The sequence below is a fragment of the Crocuta crocuta genome, unplaced genomic scaffold (genome assembly GCF_008692635.1).
Source record: "Crocuta crocuta isolate KB4526 unplaced genomic scaffold, BGI_CrCroc_1.0 scaffold24, whole genome shotgun sequence".
NCBI lineage: Eukaryota > Metazoa > Chordata > Mammalia > Carnivora > Hyaenidae > Crocuta > Crocuta crocuta.
The window spans coordinates 12,415,683-12,436,314 of record NW_027530974.1 but is presented as its reverse complement, the minus strand read 5'-3'; the positions used below and the strand labels follow the sequence as shown (position 1 = coordinate 12,436,314).

The window sequence follows — 20,632 nt, the reverse complement described above, 5'->3', positions numbered from 1 at the left end:
AGAATGGAGCCGATTCCACTGAAAGGGAATCTACAGGTTTTACAGAAATGTTATGAGCATTCATCTTTATAAAGAGCCATTTTCCAAAGAGGACTAATCTCTGGTGAAAAAAAAAGTATCTATGACACTTTTGTAACTATTATAACCACTTGTCCTAGGTTGTTCTTAGCATTTTGAGGCCAATGGGCCTATTTGAGAATCTTGAGTGAAACCCCATGAATCCCTGGTACAGAGACCTGATGTACACACCCTTCTGAAGTCCAAACCCTCCCTCTTCCCACCCCGTTCTCCACTCCCTGACCGGCAGTCATACATGTGGCCAAGTGAATCAATCATGCACTAGCCAGTGGCAAGCACCTTAAGAAGGGATGCAGGGGCATCCTTGGGCAGAAGGGGGCGCTGTTTCATAGAGGTCCACCTGCCATAAATGCCCTCCCTCCCAGAGGAAGGACTCAGCCAATGTCACATCTCTAGAATTCCATCTTGGGTTCTGGTTCTCAAACTACTTTACAGACATCCTAGCACTTATCCCGAAATTCTATGAGTAGTTTTAAATATAAAAAAGAAAAACACCCCCGATTCACATGATGCAGCCGCTTAATGGCATGATGGCCATGACAAAGAAGCAGGAACACTGAAGTATCTTAGACTTTCTTTCACTCTCTCGTATCAGCGCGGACAACACACACACTACTAACGGGATAAAATCTCTATAGGAAGCAGGTAGGGAAAGGGCCAAGTTTGAGAAGAGAAACCCAACAACTGTCAAAATGTCAATGCAACATCTTGTGGGCTCTCTTCTCCCTGTGCCCCAGTGGTTCCTGTGTGTCTGCATCTTGGAGTACTTTTGGCTGGTGCTTCGCCGAGCTGGCCTCCTCGCTTCCACAAAAGAACCCCTAGAAAACTACGGAAAAGTCTTATGTCCAGACTTCTTTGTCTGGAACAATGGCAAACATGAACAAAGAAATGCAGTCTCTCATGCCCAGAACACCACTGTAAGAATAAGGATAATGACCAAAAGGAGCTTCAAATTTTTATGGTGTTTTATGCTTTTTGAAAGCATTTTCACATACATTGTCACAGTCAACTTATACAACAATCTTCTGGTTTCCAATTGAGAAGAAAGAAATCATAAAGACCCCGTTCAAGATCATACAGCTAGGTAGTGGGAAGCTGGGGCTGGAACCCAGATGGCATGGCTGGTCCAGCATTTCCATCAGGGCGTCAATAGCTCACGATCCTGGGGTCATCCTCTCTGACTTCATTCTCTCCATACTGAGGTTACTTGTGCTGTTAGCATTGATACCTAACTATAGATACAGATGTCAAAAGGAGAGGAAAGACCAATCCTTCTTCGGCAGATATCTATGGATATCAAAATAAACGTGGCTCTCTTCTTTATTGCCTCTTTATGCATGTCTTTCCAGATGAAAAGGCTCCATTGGGGAACAGCTCATCAACTTGTTACTTCTAAATACACATAAGACTCCTTAATAACAGTGGAGCCTTCACACCAGGAAATGATTTGCTAACTATCCCCCACTGTCTCACAGTTTGGCCTGTCAACCTCTCCCAGACATGAAACATCTGGGAGAATATAAGAAAACACGACAAATTCCAAGAGATGTTTCCCAGATGTGAAGACAACTGCAGTCCTCAAGAGTCTGTCGCAGGGCCAGCTCTGGGCATCCGTATTTCCCCAGACCCTTTCCCAACTGCATCTCGCCATAGCCTGTGTCGGACTGCAAAGCTTTCCAAGAGGTTGACCAGATAGCCAAATAAAATGCTAAGAAGTTAGCCATGAAGAAGCAGCTCTAGAAATTCCCTTCAGGGGGCCCCGTGCTACGTGGTCCTGTAATGGTTTCCAAAGTCCTGCTCACAAAGAGTGGACTATGACCTGCAGTTTCCGGAAGGACTTCACGGGAAGGATGCCTTCGTCCGTGTGGGGCTCACTCTTCTTTTGTCCAGTGGAACCTACAGACACATGGCTGAGCTTTCTTCGACTTTAGAGAAAACAACGTGCTGAAATCCTGTTCATACCAGTTCTGTCTTGTGAAGAGTCACTGGCTCCAAATGCTTATTTGGGGAGAAGACTGGGAGAAAGGCTCGTTGCGTGCCAGGTTTAGAAAAATCTGGGAAAATACTCTGCTGTTGTGCAAACTTCTGAAAAACAAAAGAGCGGAGTTGAGAAATGGGGCAATTGGGAAAATGCAACAGTGGACGCCTAGATTTAAGCTCTGTGCACTAAGAGTCAGTTGCACAGCTCATTTGGGAAGCCCCTGTTAGACTGACCGCTTCACTCACTCTGCGAGTGGGCTTGTACCATTGCCCTGGCAGCTCGAAACTCTGACCAAGAGATGCACGGGCTACAGCCTGGGGCCATTTCAAGCCCCTACTGTTCATTATCTGCATGGGAAATCAGTGCCCACTGCAACAGGCATTTGCCAACAAGAAACTAAAGCCATTCACATTTTAAATTTACCATCCAGTAATTCTAATTATCTTGTGTGCAGGGAACTCTAATGGCCAAATCGTAAGCTGAGGGCTGGAACTCTGTCTTACACCCTCCACAGTGCCTCGCTTAATGCCTGTACCCAGTAGGGACTCACGGGAGTCTTTTTGACTGACTGATGTCCAAAACAGCAACTAGAGAGATGAGTACATGGCCAGAGAGGCAAGGAAATGAATACAGGGGGCCAGTGAGTGACAAGACCTGGGCCCAGATAGTTCTTGGGTGAGTTCTGTCCTGGTCCTGATAGTATTAAGACACATGGGACAGATCACTTCCTACTGGGTCAGGCCCAAAGTGGCCTTGCTCCCTAAACTTTGGTCAACTCAGGTGAGCAGTCATGCAGAAAGAGACTCAGGGTCTGTAAGCTAGAGCCCGCTACAAGTAGTTCAAGGGCTATTGTCAAGGACACTTCAGCACCGGCCAGCCATCTTCCATGCTAGGATGCTGCCTATATACCCCACTCCTCTGGCTTCTCAGGGTAATTCCTAAGGAGTAGATGGAAGCTCCAAAATATAAGAGAACCACCAGAAGAAAACAGGTCAAGGTCAAGAGAAGGAGACTGATCTACCACTGTGGGGTGGGGCTGCCTCACTCACCTACAGGCAGAATCATGCCTTTGCCCCAAGACGATGGGAAGTAAGAGTCTCACTTCCCACCACTGTCACCACCAGGGCCTCTGGCACTCTAGAAGAATCTTGTGGCCTTTCTCAAACTTCCTTCACACACCTTACTTCATTTTCTCTGGACAGCACTCTGCGGAGCAACCAGGTGCAAAACACGCTGGGCGCTTCCCTCACTGATCCTCACAGTGTGGACGCCTCAGCAAGTGCATGGCTCACAGAAGACCATCTTTTGCCATCATTAATGATTCACACTATCTACAAAATATATTCCGATTGGTGTCCCCAGGTGATCTTTTAATCAAAATAGATGTTTTTAAAAAGATACTTACACAAGTGAAAATAATGAGTGTTAAGTAGAAAACGACCAAAGCCAACAGCAGTACGATCTCAGCTCTGTATTTCTGAAAAGTGTCTTCTTTGCTCTCCTTAGCGCATCCTTAAAAAAAAATGAGTAAAATATGAAGCCATTTAACAGGACTTTCCTACCATGATAAAAAGCTAAGCATGCTTTGCTCTAGTTTTTTTTTTTGTTTGTTTTTTTTTCAAGTCCTTCTTGTCTCCCACTCCCAACCACACGTCTGTGCCATGGGGAAGAACGACACCAGTGACAGCAGTGATGGTGGCAGCTGGTGCTCACTCGCACCTGTGCTTGGCTGAGTGCAATGGGCTCGGCATATGGCATCTTGCTCAGGCTCCGGAAGCAGATCTGGGTATCCCCACCAGACTAACCCTGCTGCCTGTCTGCCTCCATGTCAGATGTTGGGCATTTCCTGGCTTCTCTTATGTCTTAACATCAGAAGACACACCATTTGTTAATCTGTGCATGAGTCTGCTTCATCCATACTGTGTAGAATGCTGGGTGTTCTCATTTCAGGAGGACTGAGGGTTAAATGTGAGCTGCCCAGCTATTACTGAAATGAGTCAACATGTTTTTGTAGAATCATGAAATCTCCTTCACCAAGGCCATCAGCAAAGGTGGCTAAGGGGCTCCCCGAGGTGCCACAAAAGTCTGTGGCTCTAGCACTTGGGGATGCAAAGGCAGGAAGAGCCAGGCCTTCGGCCTAGGAGGAGACAGGGAAGGGGACAGCCTCTCCCCACTCAGACATGACATCCAACATGTGCTGTCTAGGACAGCCAGGTTGCTAAGCCTGCTTGAAGGCCCAGGCAGGCGCAGGTATAGTGCAGATGATTGGCAGTGGGGGACTCTCCCCGGGGGCCACAAATGGTCCTTGAGAGAGCTGACAACCTCTGAAGCTGGATTCAACATTTCATGAGTAGTATAGGGATGGGTCCTCACTAGGGTCTGTGACTCAAGAAAGAGCAGGTTGAGTGCCCAGCATTTATCCAGCACTCAGTGTACTCGAGGGACCGAACTAAGCATTTCAGTGCAATATCCCATTTAACCTTCACAGGAGCCCATGCTAGAGAGGTTATCACTCCCATTGCAGAGATGAGAGAATTGAGGTGTAGAGACTGTCAGAGATGTGCCCAAGGGCACATACTAAGGAGCTGCAGAGTTCCTAAGTGAACCAGATCCAAGGGACTCTGGAGTCTAACCACTGAACGTGTAGGCAACCTTGTCCTTAGCAGAGGAAAGGAAGACCGCCATTCTCTGTTCCTCTTCCCTGCAAGGGTGCTCTCATCTGTCAATCACGTCGATGTGGATATTGACTGAGAGCCTACTGGGTGCCAGATACAGCAGAGAATAAAACAGATGTCAGGTCTCGGAGGTGCATCCCGACAAAGCAGCGTAAGGGGCTAGAGACTGAGAAGGGTGTAAGGTGTGTGTGTGTGTGTGTGTGTGTGTGTGTGTGTGTGTGTAATGGTGAACCAAATCCAAACACTGAACTCTAAACAATGATCATGTTCTTGTGAAAAAAGGAATACTATTCTCTTAAGTCAGATTCCCTTCCGATTCCCAATAAAAGGAGGAAGTGTTTAGGGTATAAAAATCAGGAACTCTGTGACGACAACATGTCTATTGTTTCATGCCTCAACCACTAATAAGCATTGGGCAAAAGTCAAGTGCAAGGCATAGCTTAAGCTACATAAAGAAAAATTATGGAAAAATTCCAAAGAGATAATCCTCATCTTGGAGCTCAATTCTTGCGATTACTGCACAGAGCAAAACTGTGTATTCTGTCACTGGAACATAATTCTGTTGCTGTGCCCTTTTTCTTTGGCCTGAGCTGAGGCACTGGGCGATGTAACCATCATAAATGGGAGGGAAATGCTACAGCTTATTGGTTAAAAAGGTGGAAACATGATGCGCTCCCCCCACGGCCAGGTTAGAAAGACCCACGGAGCAGAATATCAGCTGATGTATTCAGGACTACACAGTTTCTCTGTCCTCCGAAAATTCATCTCCGATACTTCCTATTTGCTTCAAAGGACTCTGGCATGAATAAACAACAGCCAGATTGGTGGTTTGGCTATATTTGGCATCTATCCAACTAGGGTAGCTCTGTCCTTATGAGGAAGGAAGGAAGGGAGGAAGGAAGGAAGGGAGGGAGGGAAGGAGGGAGGAAGGGAAGGGGGGAGGAAGGGAGGGAGGGGAGGAGGAGAAGGTGGAAGGGAGGGAGCAGGAAGTTACGGCATTCTGATAGGAGAATTTAGCTTTTAGCCACAAACACCATCCAAAGCCTCCAGTTAGACTTCCATCAAGAGGAGGGGTTGTGACGCCTGCGGCAAGTGCCCACGCATCTTGCAAGAAGGAAACAGGTACAGCAGGTCACCTCACCTGTCACTTTCAAGGTCACAGTGCCGCTTCGGTTTCTCCGCCCTTCCGGCTCCTCCAAAGTGCACCTGTATGTCCCCGAGTCGACGCTGGTAGTGTTTTCAATCTTCAGGGAGAACAGCCGCTCACCGGCGGCTCCCAAGGAGCCATCCTTCTGGTGGTGGTGCCACAGACCCCCCAGGGTCACCTCCATCCTCTCCTCGCCATGCTCTGTCAGCTGTCGAGAAAGAACCCCACCGCATCAGGCTCTGCTAACAGAACCTGCACGCACCGTCCTCACCCGCATCAAGGTTCTGCCTCCCATTTTCATAAGGTCCATCCTCAGCTAGTTTTGTTTTTTTTAATTTATTATTTCTAAGAGAGAGAGAGAGAGAGAGACAGCGTGAGCAGGGGAGGGTCAGAGACAGAGGGAGTCACAGACTGAAACAGGCTCCAGGCTCTGAGCTGGCAGTCAGCACAGAGCCCGACGCGGGGCTCGAACCCACGAACCGCGAGATCATGACCCAAGCGAAAGTCGGACGCTTAACCGACTAAGCCACCCAGGCGCCTCTAGTTTTTTTTTTTTTTTAAACAAAACAGTAAGTGTAGGTGTGACCTTCAGGTGCAGAGGAGAAAATCTGTGACAGTTCTGTAAGGCTATATCTTTTCTGGAAGAAGATCAGGCCCGCAGGTTATGACTGTGGGTATCCCGGCTTCCATCCCCCATAAAGGACAGTAAGGACGTGCTCACGAGGAGGTGCGTGGCTCACTTTGAGTCATCCTTTGTTGCTGGTTGTTCTGTATTAAACGTTCTCTTGTTTTCTTCAGATACCAACTCACCCACTGAATAATTCCTAGTTTGGTATGTCAGCCTTTTATTTGGAAATGTCCCGAAATCAAAGACCACTGCCCGACGACTTGGCGAAAAGCACAGAGATGCGTGAGCAACGCCTCCTATAAATGGCCACCTTGTTTTTAAAGACCCGGGTGACTGTGGGGCCATCTGTGATGCCACAGGCTGCACCACGCTCACGCTCTGCCGGGACAAGCCAACAGTGGTGCCCCGTGGAGACTGCGTGTCACGTCATGCGGTAGTCATGCCACGATGCACACGGGAGGACCATGACAACCTAAATCTTGGACCCAAGACAGACCAGCCCGACGGGCAGATGCCAAACTCAGCCGCCCTCATCCGGCTGGCGTTCCCTCCCTGGACTATCTTTTTTGTTAAATGGGTGGGGACTCTCCATCACCTCTTACTTGAAAGATGAGGCAACAACCGCATCCCCATCGGTTCTTTCTCCCCCAGATATATTTGTAACCTGCCTAATTAGCCTGCCCGCCGGTCCTCCACCGACATGTGTTCAAGTTTACACAAACAGGAAGGCTAATCGCCGTTTGTGCTCCGCGCTCAGCCCTCGCCCTTGGCTGGATGGCCGGGACCGGCAGGGAGCCTGGCACTCCGCGGAGGCCCTTTCCTGCCCCTGGACTGTGACAGCCCCGAGGAGCCACCTCGGGAAAGACCCGGGGATCATCAGGACTCCTGCCGCTGCACAACCTGATCTCCTGTCCTGGGGGCCGCCAGCTCCTCCCCCACTTTCCAAGGGGACCCGGGCGCAGAATCACCAACCAAGGAATGGGGGGGGCGCCCAGTGAGGCCGAGGCAGCTCAGGAAGAACATGCACAGCCGCACACCACACACCACACAGTGCTGCACACGCACTACACACATGTACCACACACACAACACACTACACACATGCTGCGTGAGCACACACCACACCCACACTACACACATGTCACACACATGCACTACACACAACACACGCGTGATATACACACATGCTACATCCACACTACACACACACGCTACAACACGTAACTACATCCACACTACATCCACTAGACACACATACACACGCCACATATATGCTATACACACACAGTACACACACACTACACATGATGTACACGCACAACACACATACTACACACACTATACATGTACTACATACATACTACATACAACACACTACACACGTTATGCACACACACTACACAACACACTACCCACAAATCACATAGCACACATGCACACTGCACACACACACACTGCACACACAGTCTGGCTTCCGCTGCATTTCCCACGGGAGGGAAGCGCGGAGCCCGCAGAAGGCTGAGCTCACCCCTCGCTGCCCTGGGCGCTCTGGGAGGAACTCAGCAGATGGACAGGCTGCAGAGACACCTGGTGGCCGATCGGCAGCACCCACTAGGAGCCCTGCTCTGTCCCCACCGCCACACAGGGCCCAGACAAGTGGCTTGTCTCCCGCACAGTCTAGGAGAGTCTATCCCATTTCTGGACGATTCTTTTTGTGTTGAAAGGTCCCTCCCTAAATAATCAAGGATCCACAGCCTGGGGCCTTCAGGGGTTCGAAAATGAAGCAGAAAAGAAAGGAGTGGCCGAGAAGGCCGAGTTAAAGGCATCCAAGGGCGCGACAATCCATCTCATTTAGCCCAGTGGGTCCCTCTTCAGGCCTAAGTATAGCAAACGTGGCCTCCGGGTGCACTCCCTCCTCTCCCCTCCCCTCCCCTCCTCCGCCCCAGGCAACAGGCAACGCAGCTCCCCCTACAGGGGGTCCTGGGGGGCAGGCAGCTGGGACCCTCTGGGGCTTCTGGCTGGGGGGGGGTCATGGTCAGGGGTGTGCTCCCAAGCTCTGCCTTCACACCTCCAAGAGGCCACTCATCCTGCCTTTCTTTTTGGAATTAACCTCCAAATATGTCAACGCAGAGTTATTTCTAATACATTTCACGGGACTCTGATTGGCTAGAACTCCTGCATCTGAAAGGATTGAAACTTGGTGGCAACAATCATTCTGAGATTACCAGATTACCTCTGGGTTTCTCCTCGGGGGGCCTCTGGTCCCATTCAATGCTCCCTCCCTCAGCTCAGAAGGAGCCATCTGAAAGTCAAGATCTAAACTGCAGACCCTTCCAGAGGGGGTGGGAACATAAACTACGGCCCATTATCATGCTGGCTGCCAAACTGGCCTAAGCAGAGTCTGCAGGTGATCAGACCTGGCAGGCGGTGGCCTTCTGTCTTTTTTGCAGAAAAGAATTTTACTTTAAAAATCAGTAGTAACAGGTGCCTAGGGAGCTCAGTGGGTTAAGCGGTTAAGCGTCTGACTTCAGTTCAGGTGTGAGTTCCAGCCCTGCCTCAACTCTGCAGGGACAGCTCCAAGCCTGCTCAGGATTCTGTCTCCCTCTCTTTCTCAAAAATAAATAAACATTTAAAAAAAAAAATCAGTAGTAACAGGGAGTAGTAGTCATTTGGTGGTCAGATTTCCGTGGGCCTCTGGCAGAGCCTCCAGTGGGTCTCCCGTTATTTTCAAATAGCAAAACAAAGACAGGGCGAGGTTATGAGAAAGGCAGAAGGAAGAAGAAGGGGAAAGGCAAAACAAAGACCCCCAAACGACCTGCAGAACTGTGACTTACTGACCCACCACAGCCGTCAGTGGGACTGTGGCAAAATATCTCAACTGTCACAGGGCCATCTTCCAATGGCCTCTTCCTGGGTCTTCCTGAAAGACCCAGAACACTGAGAGAACTACTGGATGAACTTGGGACTCTTGCTTAAGTAATGAGCAAGCGGTCTCTGCCTGATGACTAACTGTAGCAAAAGGAACGTTCTGTGAACTCTCCACAATAGCTAAAACATGGAAAGAGCCTAAGTGTCCATCAACAGATGAATGGATCAAGAAGATGTGGTTTATCTATACGATGGAATACTACATGGCAATGAGAAAGAATGAAATCTGGCCATGTGTAGCAACATGGATGGACCTTGAGGGTGTTATGCTGAGCGAAATAAGTCAGGCAGAGAAGGACAAATATCATATGTTTGCACGTATAGGAGGATTAGGAGGAACTTGACGGAGGAACAAGGGGGAGAAGAAGGGCGGAAATGGTGGGGGAAAGGGAGAGAAGCAAACCATGAGAGACTCTTGAATGCTGACAAAAACTGAGGACTGATGGATGTGGGGGGAGGGGGGGATGGGCATGGAGGAGGACACTTGTGGGGATGAGCACTGAGTGTTATGTGGAAACTAATCTGACAATAAACTATAAAAAAAAATAAATAAAGACAGAAATTGTCAGAACTGACCAAAAAGAAAAAAAAAAAGGAACGTTCTGTGAATTCACACAATGCACCTGGAAATATCTCAGAACCCTCCCTCTGGCTTGAAGTTGTCGGTGCCGACACACTGTAGTGCTCAAGTTCAAGTGTACATACACAATGTCCATCCCCCCTTCTCTATGCCATTTCAACATAGATCTCCTGTGACTCCATCTGGGCAATCTGGGATTTGCCTCCAGCTGCAAAAATAGTTGCAGCTTTTATGTTAATGTTGCATGCTCAAAATGCAAGCAGGTGTACAGGAGACTTTTTTTTAATGTTTTTAATTTGTTTTTGAGAGTCAGAGAGAGACAGCGTGAGCAGGGGAGGGTCAGAGAGAGAGAGAGAGATACAGAATCCGAAGACAGGTTCCAGGCTCTGAGCTGGCTGTCAGCACAGAGCCCAACACGGGGCTCGAACCCACGAACTGTGAGATCATGACCTGAGCCGAAGTTGGACGCTTAACTGACTGAGCCACCCAGGGGCCCCACAGGAGACTTTCTATGCAGCAGTTCAAATCATTAACTTCAGTTCTGTGGCCGGGTAGCTAGCACACCACAGTTATCAGGGGAGTCCCTGTGGCAAAGCCTTTGGTTCTTGAACCAAATTCCAAAAAGAGGTAAACAAAGCAACCAGCCAATGGGCCATCATCGACTTTGCTTTGTTTCATGAGTTCTTATAAACACTTGAGCTGGCTCAAAATCAACCACTGGCAAAGAATGGCTCTTCAAACAATCCGAATCTGAAAGTGTTTCATTGCCTCTCTGCAAAGGCATTTTAGGAAATAGTAATTTATAACAAAAGGAACCCTCGGCTTCATCACAGCCAAGCGTAATTGATGGGAACTATTTAATGCGCACTTTACAAAGCTAATATTGTAGTGTGCTAAGCCACAACACGATTTGCGCGAATTAATGCCTCAAAACAGTCGTCCCAATTATGTTTTAAAAATCCACACTCCATGCATTAACTCTGATGTGGACAGTTCTATATTTCTGATTGGATTGGAGAAGGGTAAAATATAGGACAGCTCATTTTCAGAAAACCTAGGGACTTTTGATTTGCCTAAAGGCCTTCACTGTAACTAAATAATTTAAGTAACATATTCTTTCTTCACGGTGGAGATTTGACCTTAAGGAAACCACAAGCCCCAAATTAAATAAACTTTTTAATTTGCTGAATACTAAAGCAAGCAAATACAAGTATGTACTAATTTTAAGGGCATGTGAATTAAATGTGTTTTTTTTAATGATGGACACATTGGAACCAGAACAAAGGAAATCAAATAAATAATTAATATGTTTGAAATTGAACTGGTATTTCTGTCAAAAACCCTACTGTGGAACATTATATGTTTTAATTGAAATAATTTTATCCAAATATATGCTCACCTTCTAGATTACCATGTTTGAATACAAGAGATCAACAGAGCCGGGGCGCCTGGGGGGTGCAGTCAGTTAAGCGTCAGCCTCTGGATTTCATGATGTCATGGTATGTGAGTTTGAGCCCTGCATTGGGCTCTGCGCTGACAGCACATGGAGCCTCCTAAGGATTCTCTCTCCCTCTCTCTCTGCCCTTCCTCTGCTCGCTTGTGTGCTCTCTAAAATTAATAAATAAATATTTTTTTTAAAAAGAGAGAGAGGAGCTCCTGGGTGGCTCAGCTGGTTTAGCATCCGATTCAGCTCGGGTCATGATCTCATAGTTCATGAGTTCGAGCCCGGCCTTCGGCTCTGTGCTGACAGTGCAGAGTCTGCTTGGGATTCTCTCTCTCCCTCTCTCTCTGGTCTTCCCCTGCTCACTCTCTCTCTCTCAAAAATAAACAAACATTTAAAACAGAGAGAGCAACAGTTCCATACCTATAGCAAAGAAAGAATTTTGATCACGAATCTGGAATCCAAATTTATCATACATGAGATCTGCCACAAATATGATAGGAAACTAACGAAAACAAAAAGGAGGGTGCCCGGGCAGCTCAGTCAGTTGAGTGTCCACATCTTGATTTCAGCTCGGGGCATGATCCCAGGGTTGTGGGATTGAGCCCTGCATCAGGCTCCACGCTGAGCATGGAGATGGCTTACTTGGGATTCTCTCTCTCCCTCCCTCCCTCCCCACCTCCTCTCTTGCTTTCTATCTCCCTCTGCTCCTCTCCCCAACTCATATGCGTCCACACTCTCTCTAAAATAAAATTAAAAAGCAAAGTTTATAAAAAGGAAGAGATTTTCTCGTGGGGCAAAATGTGTGTGCCTATATATGCATAAATATATATATATACATATTTAATCCAACAATTTGATTAAACATATTTAAAGATATGGACTTTATGTATTTAAAGGTGGTATGAAAGTAATCTGATATATTCCGATCACACTGAACAGCTTTTCTTTATTGCATTTCTCATGCACTACCTTTCACGTACCTTGGTTTCTAACTCAATTAAAGTGCCAATATAATCCCCATTCATCATAAAAACCGCTCTTTATAATGTGCAAAATAGTTTGGCTCGGAGGTTGATGTCATAATGAGGGTAGAATGTATGCGCATTAACATCGTTTTTTTCCTAAGTGTAGTTTTATTGGAAAAATGATTTTCCACTTTGAAATTTACTGGGTCTAACAGACAGAGTTGAATTTATGACTGCTACGAGAGTTATGAGTATGCCAAGAGGCAACATAATTAAGAGCACAGGCGTTGGAGTCGAATGGACCTGGGCACAAAGCCGGGCCTTACCGCGGCTAAGATCTGCTCTTGGCCAACTGGCCGAACAGCTCTCGGGCTTCCCTCTGCTCCACAGACAGACACGGGAGGTGGGGGGAGAGTGGTCCTATCTTGCAAGGGTGGTGAGAAGACACCAGTGATGATGGGCATGGACAGTCCACTATAGCATCTGTTGATGGCACAGGGAGCCCTCAATGGGTCACTATTCTCTCTCAGTTTCCCAGCCCTGGATTCAGTCAGCATTCTAAATAGTTCCCAGCACACCGGACTTATTCAAAAAGCATTTGCTGGGGCGCCTGGGTGGCTCAATCGGTTAAGCGTCCGATTTCGGCTCAGGTCATGATCTCACGGTTCGTGGGTTTGAGCCCCACGTCGGGCTCTGTGCTGACAGCTCAGAGCCTGGAGCCTGTTTCAGATCTGTGCCCCCCTCTCTCTCTGACCATCCCTTGCTCACGCTGTCTCTCTCTGTCTCTCAGAAATAAATAAAACATTAAAAAAAAAAAGCATTTGCTGAGTGAACGAGTGAATTAAAAACAAGAGAGAGAGAGAGAGAGAGTTACAAGAGCACTGGCTTTGGAATCAAAGACCCAAAGTCCTTTAATTCGTGGCACATTAGGTGGGTCATCTTTGGTAAAGCCACTAATCCCTGAGTTCTACTTCCCTACCCATAGAGGGTTGCGTAAAATAGGTGAGGAGATTAAGGGGACCCTTATCACGATGAGCACTGAGTAATGTACAGAATTGGTGAATCATTACATTACACCCCGGAAACTACCTTAACAGTGCAGTTTAACTATACTGGAATTAAAATCTTTTAAATAAAATTATAAAGATAAACAACTACCAGGGATAATCTTTCTGTGGGACACAATTCTACCCACAATACCGGGCATAACTGAAGTGTGCATTATCATTTTAAAGCCTTTTCCATCGCAATTACATACCCCAATATATTCCCTTTACGTGAAGCTAGGTTTTTCTAATATCATAATTTATTTATTTACTTATTTATTTATTTAATTATTTTGAGAGTAAAAGAGGGAGAGAGAGAAGGACTCAGACAGCATGAGTCGGGGAGGAGCAGAGAGAAAGGAAGAGAGAGAATTCCAAGCAGACTCCTCGGGGTCAGCAACGAGCCTGATGTGGGGCTCGAACTCACGAACCATCAGATCATGACTCGACCTGACATCAAGAGTCAGAGGCTCAACCAACTGAGCCTCCCGGGTGCCCCACTTGGAGCTACTTATGACTTGATTACAATGGTTTCCAACTTAAAGAGCCCTACTTGGTAGGGGCACCTTGAACCGCCCCACAAATAAATGGGGCATAGAGGGAGCTATCTCCACGTGGCTCCAGCCCCCAGACCTGTCCTGCTTGCCCGTTGGGCTAAGTTGCTCCCCACGCCTCGGGGAATCAGCCCTCCGGGACTAATTTGATTCAGAACCTTATGCCCCAGAACTGACCCAGAGTGTCTGACCCAACATGATTATGAATCGTTTATGGCAACTGGCCTCCGGCCTTCCCCATACATAGGCTTTCACCACCCGGACCTACGATCCTCAACAGCTACAGGCTCTTCTGGAATCTCTCATCTCCCAGAGAACCAGGACAAGGGCACACTGGGTGGTGTTCCACAAAAACATGGAGCTTATTAAAAACCTTGGGCTTCCAATCTGTTACCACTATTACCGGCCCCACGCAGGAGCGTTGGCCAGATGCATCCCAGTGCAAGAACCCAAAACATGTTTGTGGGTGTTCTTCACATCTCAGGGAAGTACTCATGTCTAGCTCTGGTTTGAGCTAGGGCTTTGGGTAGAACATTTGGGGTTATCGCTGGAGTAGCCAGGAAAAGATTATGCAAATGGTTTTAGAGGGAGAACCCTTTTTTAGGTAGAATCTCTTTTGAGCTCTGCCTTCCCTTTCAGCTGAGACCTTCCCTTACATCACTGAGGCCTTCGCCTCACTTCCTCTTTTGTGTATAGTGACATAACCAAACACAGAACTAAGATAATTCGGTTCTCATGTGACTCAGGTTCCCCCTTTTGTATTCATGGAAAATAAGTGCTTGATTTCATTCTATTTCACTCCTAGCTGCTTCCCTCCTCCTTACCCTTCTGCACATTGAAAGATTTTAGCAGCTTTTCTCTGATCTGTGATTGTCCCAAAGTCTCAATGACGAACCAGTCTCAAGGGGCTGAGACTTCTGTGGCCCCTATGAGGTGGCCACGTGCTCTGCTGCCCACACGACGGGTGGCCAAGAACTAAGAAAGGTACAGCTCAGAAACGCCTCGAAGTCAGGGCTGAGTTAACCTGTTTTTTATTGCTATCGCGAGAGAACAAAGCCTCCCTCCGCAACCCATCGTCTCAGATGAATCACAGTCTGATTTCACCGCAAAAAATAATCTTTTCTTTACAAATGCATGCCATTATGTCATCCTCTTTGCTTAAAAACTTTCAGTGACCGCTTGCTGCCTGAAGGAGTTCAAGGCGTTATAATCGGGCATTCAAGGCCCTTCGCTGTCAGTTCCAAGCCTTCTCTGAAACACCTCCCAGCCCTCTCCTGTATAATTCTCCCTTCCAGATCACTGATCACCCCACTGGTTCCCCCAAAATGCTCATGGATTCCTTTTCCATGCCTTTGCTCAAGATGGTCCTTTGGCAAAAGTCCCGTGTTGATCTTAGGATGACCAGCACCAGACCCAAGACTTGGACCGCATCTGGGACCCAGAAATCTTTACGAATAAAAGTGTAAATATAAGAGATGGCTGAAAACCAACTTTAAGTCTTTTCGTGGTTTGACCTAAGGTAGAGGCCATCGAAGTGATTCACCCAGGTCAAGATGCCAATGTGGACAGCGTGATTTTTCTGTGATGCTAACACACACATTGTGTTCACATTTCAGTGTTGCAGTGCTTCTGTGCTTAATATAGGAAATGTTTCCTTTTTCTCCTAAAGACATGCTCTTAAATCTATCTTGCAGCGGGTAAAACTCTAAAATCAAGGAACTGTAGTGAGCGGCACACCCTGGCTCCTTCATGGGTCCATCAGCGTTTGGGGCTGAGCAGATTCCATCCGCCCAGACCATTCATCCACTCCAGCCCCTACTAAGGGGCTTGGCTTTCCTCAGTGCCTCCTTGCTCTGTGGTTCACTATCACACAAGTTGGTAGAGACACAAAATACAAATACACTGAATAGGAAATTAGCAACACACGTGGAAGACAGCCTCGTAACAAATCAAGGACAAGCAAGAGCTGCATGGTGACCATCCTTGAACTTTTGAAGTCGCCTCCTGGCCATTAACCTGCTCTCTGACAGCTCCCTTCGTTCAGGGGATAACCCATGATCTCTTCTCACTCTTACAAACCCAAGACGGGTTTCTGAAATCCGTCTTACTTCCCCTTTCTCCCTTCCTTTGGAAATCATCCGCAAAGGGCATTTGTCTTGTGACGCATCTCTGCCTTCACCCCCGCAGTGTCATCCAGGGTTGACACTACATATCCTCTTTCGTTATGCATCAACATAGCTTGTCGGGGCTCCTGGGCCTGGTACCACATCTCCCTGATAAATAACCACTCACTATTATTAGTAGCGAACATTGCCAAGCCCCAACACTTCATCCAGGGGCCTCCTCTCCCTGCAAACCTAGTGCAGCTTCATTCAAGAGAGTGTGGACCCACTTAGGCTCAGCACGAAGCACACAGGTAGCCCTTTAATGCAAGTCCTTGCTCCTGGACGACATGGGATGGTGCTGTGGCCTCTTACACAAGACACTCACAGCCAGCAGGAAGGGTGCTGGACCAAAGTCTGTTTGCATGTTTTCCCCAAATACCTCCCTAAACAAACACCGTCAATTCACAACTTTAAGAGCCAAATTTGGCTACTACCCTAATGGCTATGTGTGTTCGTGTTTCTATTTCTTCTCAACCATCCACGCTGCCTTAACAGATACAGTACAGGAAAGGACAAGAAAGGCGCCCATTGTTGGATCCCAGTTAGAAGGGCACTGGTCCATGGGAAGTAGAAGCTGGGTTAACAGGAATTGGGCTCTCTCTGCCCGCCTTGGGCTCCGCCCCACCACCCCCTGTGCAAATCTATATTAAGCCCCCTCCAGCCCCCTCTCACTGCCATTCTCTTTATCCAGGGAGGATAAAATGGACCCTGTTTCATCTTCACTGGCCCTAATGCTACGCACACTAATTGGACGCCCTCTGCTTTGAGTCTTTTGGTAAAAGGCACATGATAAGAAACACATGGCTTACATGGGTCCTCTGGTAATCACAAGTAATCACTGCCAATTGGACAGTGGCATGGTGCCCTGTGGTGTGGGACAACTAAGTGGTACATGGAATTTTAAATTGTGACTCATTATAACCGTAATTGTGATATGCAGACGTCCTGAGAGAATGTGATTCAATCTGGTGGAGGGGGAAAAAAAAAAACACGAAAACAAAAATGAAAACAGAAACAACACTCGAAGGGACTCTGTTTCACTGGCCCGGCACGCAGCCCACAACTGTGCAGAGGTCTGACGAACCACACAAGTGATGGTTAGAGAGGTGACGTGAGCGAGGCTCACTGTGGTCATCAGGCTTAAATTTCTCCTTTTATAGCCACCTCTGCGCTGAAGCCTTGTACGAGAAAGTCGTGTGGCGGGGGAAAAAAATGACAAGATGCTTAATCTTCTGTAAAACCAAGTGTTTCAGTATTCCACCACTGACCTTCTTTCCAGAATACTCTATCCACCTGTGTTGTACAAACACAATCGAAGCGAACGCGTAATTACTGGGCTGGAAAATAATGAATATCTACAGAATGTGCTGAGGCCTGTTAAAAAGTACTTGAAGGAACAATGCATCTATTTTCAAGGCAGCGGGGTAGTTTATTGGCAGAGCATAGCTTTCTTTTCCACCGCGCCTCAATCGCCGTTTCCCTCTTCTAGAAAAATAACGACGGCATGATCTTTCAATGGCCCTATTTCATGAACCAAAAGGAGAAAGAAAATGCCAGGAGACTGTTGTTTTTAAAAAAACAAAACAAAACAAAAAAAAACCACCAGAGTTTTGAGAGACCTTCAGGGTAAATCATGCGAGAACCCTGTTCAATAAACAAGCACATACATTGTAGAGTTACATCATCAGCTGACATCCAAGGAGAAGCCAAAGGTTAATGGCTACGGTTTACTGCATCATTCCAAATGACCTTGTGCAAGAAGATTTACCTTGACAACTATTTGAACTGTTCAGTCTGAAATTCCATCTAGTTTCACGAGTACTCTTTAATTACTCCCCTGGGGATCGTAATATTATTTTCTTTTTTAAATTCCTCTCTGGAAGGGATCGTGGTTTCTGTTTTCCCCCTTCTTTAAGATAACTAAGTCCCTGCCTGGCCAGATCAAGGAGACTTTTGTTTTCTTTACCCTAAGTAGTGGAGGTAGAAAACAGAGAACTGAGGCTAAGGAATCAGACTACTTGGTTCGGATCCCACCTCTCTCATTTAGCCAAGCTGTATAACAGTGAGTGGCTTCATTCATTCCCTAAGGCTCAGTTTCCTCATCTGTAAAATGGGAATAGAGTAGTGGTATGGATCTTTTAAGTCCATTGGAAAGACTGAAACAGATAATGGATGTAAATATTTACCCCGGAGGCTGGCATACAGTGAGCAAATGATAATGGCTTTACAATATTTTTTGCTTAAATCCTATTGTTTTTACAAGAACAGTTTTGGAATTGCTATGTTCTCTGATCCCACAGCGAATGAAGCGGAAACGAAGGATGATAACAAACCTACTTTCCTACACAATACGGCGCTCCAAGGTAGTAGCAGCATATCCCGCGCGCATAACCCACCAAGTGCCCGCCTGAATTCACTGAGCACCTTCACAATTAACAGGGCAAACACTTGGTGCTGCGTGGAATGCACAAGAACAGTGGTGCAGCCCTGTCCCAGCGAAAGAGACCATCCGCTCAGGAGAGGAGACACACACACACACACACACACACACACACCTGTCCTACACTGCCTTGCTAAATGGCCAGATAGATACACGTGCAAGTTCGTATAGCACCTTTCTTTCGGAGAGTATAAGTTAAGCCCTGCATTCTGCAGAAAGCAACAGAGATTTCTTCTAAGATGCTAAATCAGAGCCGCGGAGCAAGGCTAGGATATCAAGTGCCCTTGGCTTTGAACTGGACCTCATTAAGAGGGGTGAACAAAAGCCCAGTGCGGAACCCTGCTCCTAACCTTTGAAAATGTTCCAGTTGAGAGAAACTGTTNGGGGGGCACAGTGAGGCTGCTGCTTCTTCCTTCCCTGGATGCCCCCTCCCAGACACCCCCCCCCCAAAGCTGGGCCTCTCAGGACTCCAGAGCGCCAAGCAGCATGGACAAACTGGGGGCCAGGGCAACCCAGAAAGCGGACGACAGAGAACTCCCACCCGGGAAACAAGCCTACATCACATCGGACCATCTCTTACTGGCCTGCCTCTCAAGGTGCCTATTCCTTCCCTTCCCGCCCCCAAATTAGGGCCACCACCGTCCGCCAACACACCAGAAATCAAAAACCTGGGGGACATTCCTATTGTCCGGCATCCAAATCTGCCCTCGCTGCTCTCTTCGCGGCCTCCTGGCCACAACCACAGGTGGCGTCCAGCATTCATCCCAGCAAGGGGGTTCTCTGCGCTTAGTCTTATTTGGATCATTCATCTCGGGCCACCTCCAGGGGCAGGGAGGGAATTCGGTCCTTGGGGAGCAAAACNGTTGCGGGTGGGGGGGGTGGGGGTGAGGAAGGCGCGTGGGAAGACGCGGCACTTGGAGGCTGGCCGCGGCGACAGAGGGTCGCCAGCGCAGGGGAGGCGGTAGCCCGCGGGCATCGCCGCGCTTACCTTGGTCCAGAAGACCGTGTAGGGGACCTGAGGGTCCCGGGGGGCGGTGCACGGCAAGTCCACGTTCTCGGAACAAGCCACCTTCACCTCCCGCGCCGCGGGCGCCAGGCTGCAGGCTGCAAGNACGGCGCGGGCGCGCGGCCAGCCCGGGGCGCTCCGTTCTGTGCACGGAGAGGTGGCGCCGCTCCCCCAGGGCGCCCGGCGTGTGGCTGGTGACGCCAGAGGTGAACTCAGGACCTCACTCTTCCCCAGATTCTGTTGTAAACCAAAGACCCCCTCGGGCCTCCCGGGCAACGACGGCACGTGGCTCCCTACCTCTGGCTGGGTTATCCAGCCCCCCTGCCGAGAGTATTTCAGCCAAAGGAGAACCTCTCCTATTAAAACTCAGTTTGGGGGGCAAGACCCCCCCCAAAAGCCAGAAGAAAATAGAAATCACCTCCTATTCATCCGGAAGTACCCTCTGTTAATATTTAGTGTTTTCGCGTCAATGCCTGCACAGGTATTTTTAAAGAGGGACACTCTACATACGAATTTGTAACCTACTTTCGTTTAGCTTGGTATTTGCAAGACTTTCCATAACATTAACGAGTTTCAACAGCATTGTGTTGGTGGCTACGGAATACTCCGTCACACAGTTCCATCATAAGCTAGAACCCATTAGATCGTGTTAGACGTGATTAATCTAACCAGTTAGGAGACTCTCATCGGGGGTGGTAGGCTGTGTATGATTACAAACGATGCTGTGGCCGCTGTGATGAACTTCGTGATCAAGCTCTGCCCTTAGAAACTGCTTAGTTTCTTTGAATGAGTACCTAGAAGAAAGTGTGCTACGTCAAAGGGAATTTACAGTTTTGTTAAACATTGCCAACATTACCTCCACTGAGATGTTCTCAATCTATATTCTCACCTGCAGCTGTGAGAGTGCTTGTTTTCCAACACTCTTGCCAACATTTATTGTTTTCAGACTCCACTTGAGGAGTGGAGAACAGCCTTAATTTGCCCTTGGAAGTGGT

General features: G+C 47.8%; 1 protein-coding gene across 1 annotated transcript; it reads right to left on the bottom strand.

Annotated features, from left to right (window-relative positions):
• Window positions 1-1,020: 1,020 nt before the first annotated feature.
• Window positions 1,021-19,706, bottom strand: CD83 (CD83 molecule). Its single transcript, XM_077770000.1, has 4 exons — window positions 19,620-19,706; window positions 5,876-6,089; window positions 3,465-3,571; window positions 1,021-2,163 (listed from the first exon to the last, which is right to left on the bottom strand). Exons 2-4 carry the CDS (start codon window positions 6,063-6,065, stop codon window positions 2,035-2,037), a joined length of 426 nt encoding a protein of 141 aa, XP_077626126.1. The 5' UTR covers window positions 6,066-6,089; window positions 19,620-19,706; the 3' UTR covers window positions 1,021-2,034.
• Window positions 19,707-20,632: the final 926 nt, after the last annotated feature.